Raw genomic sequence first — 6,323 nt, 5'->3', positions numbered from 1 at the left:
ATATATATATATATATATATATATACACATACATACATACACGTCCTACATCATTGTGATTCTAGTGTCTCATTACTATACATCTAATAAGCTCACCTGCCAACATTTTATTCTAGCTTGAAGGAAACAGATATGAAGACAATTTGAAAGCTCACTATGCAATAAAGGTTTGAGTTAAACTGGGTAAGACTTATGAATTACTCCAGACAGCTTACGGATTAAGCAGTCTGAGCCAAGTATCTGTTTTTTGCTGACTCAAGAAGCTAGGCAAAGAAAGTCTACCAAAAGATTGAGGTCCTAGCACAGTGGTGAAACACATCTCTTGATTGTGAGTTCAAATTCACTCCCAGTCCATAGTCTACTGCACATCTTGCCAACCTTGGATAATTTCTGTAGCACTCATGCACACACACGCACATACATGCACGCACACATATGGTGATGCAAACTGGAAAAATAGAACTCAAAATGTGTATCTATATTTGTTAAACTGAACAAATTAATTCAGTTTAATGCCATTAAAATGAATTCCCTTTTTCAACAACAAGGGCATCATCTACATCCACTGGGTTTCTTCTGACCAAACAGTTAACAAAGAGTACTTTGGGAGAGTTCAGGAAGAAGTTTCATCACAAGAGCCAGAGCTCTTTTACTCAGGTCTGTGGCATCTGCTCCAGGACAGTGCACCTCAATACCATACTGGTATCAATAACTTGACAGAGATGGGCGTCAAAACTGTACCACACCCACCCTACAGTCCAGACCTTTCTCCCTGTGACTTTTGGTTGTTCCCCAAGCTGAAGGAGAACCTCAACTTTGCCTTCATTTTGAAAATGAAGGAGGCTGTAACAAGCGTCCTGGACACCTTCACTTTAGAGGACTTCCATGGGGCCTTCACAATGTGGCTGGAGCACTACAGTAAGTGCATAGAAGTCAGAAGGTCCTCCTTGGAAGGAAATTAGGGTTTTGTACTTCTTTAAAATTATAAAATATCTCTCTTGAAAAAGTCTGAAAAATTTTGGAATGTGCCTTGTATGCCTGGTACTTACCGATATGTTTGTAGTTTTCTTTATAAAAGTCAACCCATTCTCCAATACCTATTAACTGGTTTCCTGTAAAGCCCTCAATGTCATCAGTCAAGCCCTTCTCTGTGAAATCTCCAGTCACAAAAGCACCAGAAGCATCTCGACCTGAAATGATATCCAAATGTTCAAATGGTATTAAACTGAATTAATTTCATTTTAACAAATATATATACTCATATTTTGAGTTCTATTTTCCGTTTGCATTATCGTGTGTGTGTGTGTGTGTGTGTGTGTGCACGCGCACGCTACAGAAATTATCCAAGGTTGGCAAGATGTGCAGTAGACTATGGACTGGAAGTGGATTTGAACTCATAATCAAGAGATGTGTTTCACCACAGTGCTAGGACCTCAATTTCATGTTGTGTCCCCAAAATATAGCATCTGATATGGCTTGGAATTCATTACAATAACAGTGGCCAATAAAAGCTTACCCTGCATTGAGTGATAATAGCAGAAATCAGAAAATGAGTTCATAAATTTCTTCTTTGGTCTTGTGCTTACATCAGGAAGTATCTTGAGGCCTCATGAGAAGTTTGGTGCATGGCTGTGTGGTAAGAAGTTTGCTTCTCAAACACATGGCTCTGGGTTCAGTCCAACTGCACAGCACATTGCCCAAGTGTCTTCTACTATAGCTTTGGACCAACCAAAGCCTTGTGAGTGGATTTGGTAGACAGAAACTGAAAAAAGCCTGTTATGTATATAAATGTGTGTGTGTGTGTGTGTGCTTGTCCCCCACCACCACTTGACAACCAGTATTCGTATGTTTACATCCCCATAACTTAGCAGTTTGGCAAAAGTGACTGATAGAATAAGTACCGGGCTTAACGAAAAAAATAAGTACTGGGGTTGATTTGTTTGACTAAACTTCTTCAAGGTGGCCCAGCATGGATACGGTCTGATGACTGAAACAGGTGAAAGATAAAAAATATTATGAAGGCAAATTTGGAAGCTCCTTTCTACATAGTTCTGGGTTGGGCTCCATAGAGTGGAATGCTCTCTTAAGGCGGCGAGCTGGCAGAAACATTAGCATACAGGGCGAAATGCTTAGCAGTAATAGTGTCTCTCTCACTATTACTCTTACATCCACGATACTTGACGGTGATTCGCTGTGATCACATCGAATGAAATGTGCTTCACAACCATAGCAATGCAAATAAACAAACACAAACAGTATACAAAATATAAAACAAATCCCCTAAAATACCTTGATATCTGTCTCACCTGAGAAGAAACTGTAGGGATTTCCTGGACCATAAAATTTCCTGCCTGAACTGACATCAAAAACCTGGCCTAAGACAGCTAGATAAATAGGAGCTGACTCTCGTTCACCTGTGTATTTAGACAGTTCGGACTTTGTGAAAACGCCCGAAGCTGTTTCTTCTAGCTTGTCTGGATCTAAAGTGTGAGGCGATGCGGACACTGGGGTTGAATGATCGTTATCCGACTTTTTGGAACCAAATGAATATGGAAAACTCCACACATTTTTCACCTGGCTGAGAAGATCGGTGACTTTTAACCAGTTAGCAATATCAACAAGGAAGTCTGGACAACATCCTAATGTGGTTAGTAACCAGGGAAGAGCAATAGCAGATGCGACTATCAGTAAACTCAACCGGTAATTAACCATGGTGACCATATATTGTTAGTATTGTTGGGATTTGTAGATGTATCCTATCGTTTGCTTGATGGAGAAAAAAGTTGGTAACTTTAGTTCGTGTGAACAGTGTGAACCTAAATTTTACAACATTTATAACAAGGTTAGAAAGTAAGGGAAATATGTTTCACCATCGCTCCATAAACAGTATATGAGTTCGATGTTGTTTACAACAGTGATAATTATGGTGACGACGAGCAACAGAATGACGGACGACAGCAAAGAAATGCTGGACTTAAGGCATTGCCATATGAGATTACGTCCCTTCAACGTCTTCAGTTCAAATTCTATCGAGATTAACTTCGTTTTTTCTCCACCTGTGATCGATAAAATAAGTATCAAAAATTATACCGAAAGAGTAAAGTTGATTCGGTCGACTGTACACCTCCCTATTGTTTTTCACATGACTTTTAAGAAGGAAAACAGCGCGAAAAGTTCAGGTAACTTTTTAGTTAGGTTAATTTGATTGCGCATGTGCTGCTAATTAGAGAAATATTTTATTTAGTGAAAAAAGCACAAGGCACACACACCTACAGAATATATTATTTTAATAGTGCGGTCAATCAGTACAGAGTTCAAATTCCTCCGTGACTTTGTTTTTCTCTTAGTTGATGATAAAAATTGATAACTTACAATGAGACTAATTATTTAATTTCATATCTTTACCTATAGATATGCTATTTCCATTATATTTAGATGCTTAACACATTGGACAAAATGCCGTGTCATTTCATCCGTCTTTTCGTTCTGAGTTCAAATTCCACCGAGGTCGATTTTGTCTTTCATCTTTTCGGGGTCGATGAAATAAGTATCAGTTAAGCACTGCAGTCGATGTAATTGACTATTCCCTCCCCCAAAATTTCATGCCTTGTGACTATAGTTTAGTAGTTTAACTGTATACATATTTTAATTAACAGTCTCATGACAGCCAGAAATATCGAGACATTAACATTCCATTTATAATTAGTTTTATATTATGGCACAAGGCCAGCAATTTGGGGAGAAAAGGATAAGGCGACTACATCAAACCAATATTTAACTGCTACTCTACGAGGGTGAGCGGAAAAGTTTATATGTTGACTGTGAAGGAGTGATGCTTAGTGCCGTGAAATCTTTCAAGCATTCACTTCAGCTGTTTGTTTTCGTTTTTGTTTTTTTTTAATAACTGCGTTGTTTCTTTCCAGGTAAACTGACATTTCACTTTTCAAAGAAGACTTCAAAAGTAACTAATAGGGACTTCTCTTGAAAATGGACAAAATTTGGCATCGTGATGTTATCAAGTACTTGCAGAAAATTGGGTTTTTAGCCCCCAAAGACATTTATGCTGACATGATTGTTACATAAGGGGTTGACGCTTCAGCTTTATCAACAGTGCAAAAGTGGGGGGGGGTGAATTTAGGAGGGGAAAGGAGAGTCTTAAAAATGACCCAAAGTCTAGACGTCCTACAACTGTTACCACCAGGGAAAACATTGATCGTGTTCACCACATGGTGATGGATGACAGGGGATTGATTATAAATCAAATAGTCAATGCTATCCCGTGATACAGTAAAGAATATTCTGCACAATGAACTTGGCGTGACGAAGGTTTCTATTTGGTGGCTGCGACGTCGTTTGACACCTGATTAAAAGCACAGCAGGCTGATCACATCATGGGAAAATCTGACAGTGTTTGATGCAGATCCAGCTGGTTTCCTTGAACCTTTCCTAAGCTAGGATGATTGTTGGATTCATCACCTTGAGTCAAAGACAGAGAGACAATCCATGCAGTGGAAACACCCCTCACCTGTTCCAAAGGAGGCCAAGGTCGTTTCATTTGCCAGGAAGGTGATGGCTCCAGTTTTGGAGATACAAAAAGCATTGTGCTTATTGATTTCCTTCAAAAGGGCCACACTATCGATTAAGAGTACTATACCAACTTACTGGGGGCAGTCATGAAAGGCTATCAAGACCAAATGCCCAGGAAACTGATGAAAGGGGTCTTGTTTCACGAGGATAATGTTCCAGCACACAAGTCCTTGCTTTCAGTGACTGCTATGTGTGACTGTAGCTTCCCTATTCTTGTGATTTGGCCAAATTTGACTATCATCTGTTCCCCAGCATGAAAACACACTTGGCAAGGAACCGGATTTGCAGTGATGATATCATATCTGCTGTTGATGACTATCTTGAAGAATTTGGGGAACAAATCAACCTCCTTACTTATTTCTTTACGCCTGTTACTTACTTTGTCGCCTCTGTTGCCAAACTGCTAAGTTACGGGAACGTATACACCAACACTGGTAGTAGGGAAGGACAAACACTGATAGATACACACACACACACACACACACATATATATATATATAATTATGTGTATTTCTTCTATCTTAATGAATAAAAATTCTTCTGATAGAATAAATGGGTTAATAGAAACCAATGTAGCAAAGAACACAAAATAACTGTGGTTAGCTCCTGTTTTTAAGGCAGGAACTCCTTGAAATTTTGGGTATTTGAGTATATTCAAGAATTTAAGGATTGGAGAAAACGCATGTTATAATTGCATACTTTATTTCTACATATGTTTCAAAGGATTACAACCTGTGTGATCCATAGGGATCTTTGATATTAAAATATCAACCTGTGTATGGTGCTGTTTGTACCTATCCGTCTATATGTCTCCCCTATGTATGCCATACATAGGGGAGACATACAGACGGATAGGTACATAGGTTATATGAACAGACAAGCACACATACGCAAATGGAAACTGAAACACATGACCATATATACACACGCACTTTATTTCACACAAGGATACATATGGAGACATGTGTCCACACACACATACATAAAAAACACAAACACGGACACGTAAGCACATGAATATGCAGAAAACATACATATAGATGCACACACATACATATGCATGCACACACATGCATACATACATACATGCATGAATAGGCACACACACACATACACGCGCACAAACAAACAAAAAGGAACGCAGTGTAAATAACGGACGGAGTCAGGACTATTGAAAAGGTTGCAAGACGCAAGGAAAATAAAAATAAGGAATAAGTAGAAATGTTACCGGTGTGTGTGTTAAATTATAAGGCACAAAAAGAAAATGACTCTCCCCAGGCACAACAGAATATGCTTCAACACACAAACTCGCATAAAGAATCTTGCAAACCAAATCCCAAAACGAAATATATAGATATCGTTAATCAAATATATTCAATGAGAATACAATATACTGAATTTCTAGTAAGTGCTCTTGGTAGGGAAATGTCTAAAACATTAAAGGTATTTAGACATTTAATAAGAACGATTATCTATATATATAAAAATGAGAATGTGTGTCTGACTGTCTGTCTGTCTGTGTGAATCCCTAAAACTCGAGAACTACGCAACCAATTTCATTCAAATTTTACACATGCCTTACTTAGGGTTCCAGTTGTGTTTTAGTCAAAAAAAATTATTAACTTCTTGCAGAGTTCGAGCACACGGCAACATAATATCTCCTCCACTATTTAAGTATTAAGTGTCAAAAGTGAAACAAAAACACTCATGTCAAATACTTTCACTTTAAAAATGAA

At 38.3% G+C, this 6,323-nt stretch overlaps 1 protein-coding gene across 2 annotated transcripts in view; it reads right to left on the bottom strand.

Annotated features, from left to right (window-relative positions):
- Positions 1-3,229, bottom strand: part of LOC106875170 (neuferricin) — a 9,717-nt gene extending 6,488 nt beyond the window's left edge. The window contains exons 1-2 of one of the 2 annotated variants that reach the window (XM_052976747.1): positions 2,307-3,229; positions 1,050-1,190 (exon numbers count right to left, since the gene is read on the bottom strand). In XM_052976747.1, coding sequence (XP_052832707.1) covers positions 1,050-1,190; positions 2,307-2,721 — 556 coding nt within the window. In that variant the 5' untranslated portion in view covers positions 2,722-3,229. The remainder of the gene's footprint in view (positions 1-1,049; positions 1,191-2,306) is intronic. The other variant, XM_014923200.2, reaches the window with a different exon arrangement.
- Between the last annotated feature and the right edge of the window lie 3,094 nt (positions 3,230-6,323).

This window comes from Octopus bimaculoides, chromosome 25, assembly GCF_001194135.2.
Source record: "Octopus bimaculoides isolate UCB-OBI-ISO-001 chromosome 25, ASM119413v2, whole genome shotgun sequence".
Taxonomy (NCBI): Eukaryota; Metazoa; Mollusca; class Cephalopoda; order Octopoda; family Octopodidae; genus Octopus; species Octopus bimaculoides.
The sequence above is the reverse complement of the archived record's forward strand: the minus strand, read 5'-3'. Positions and strand labels throughout refer to the sequence as shown.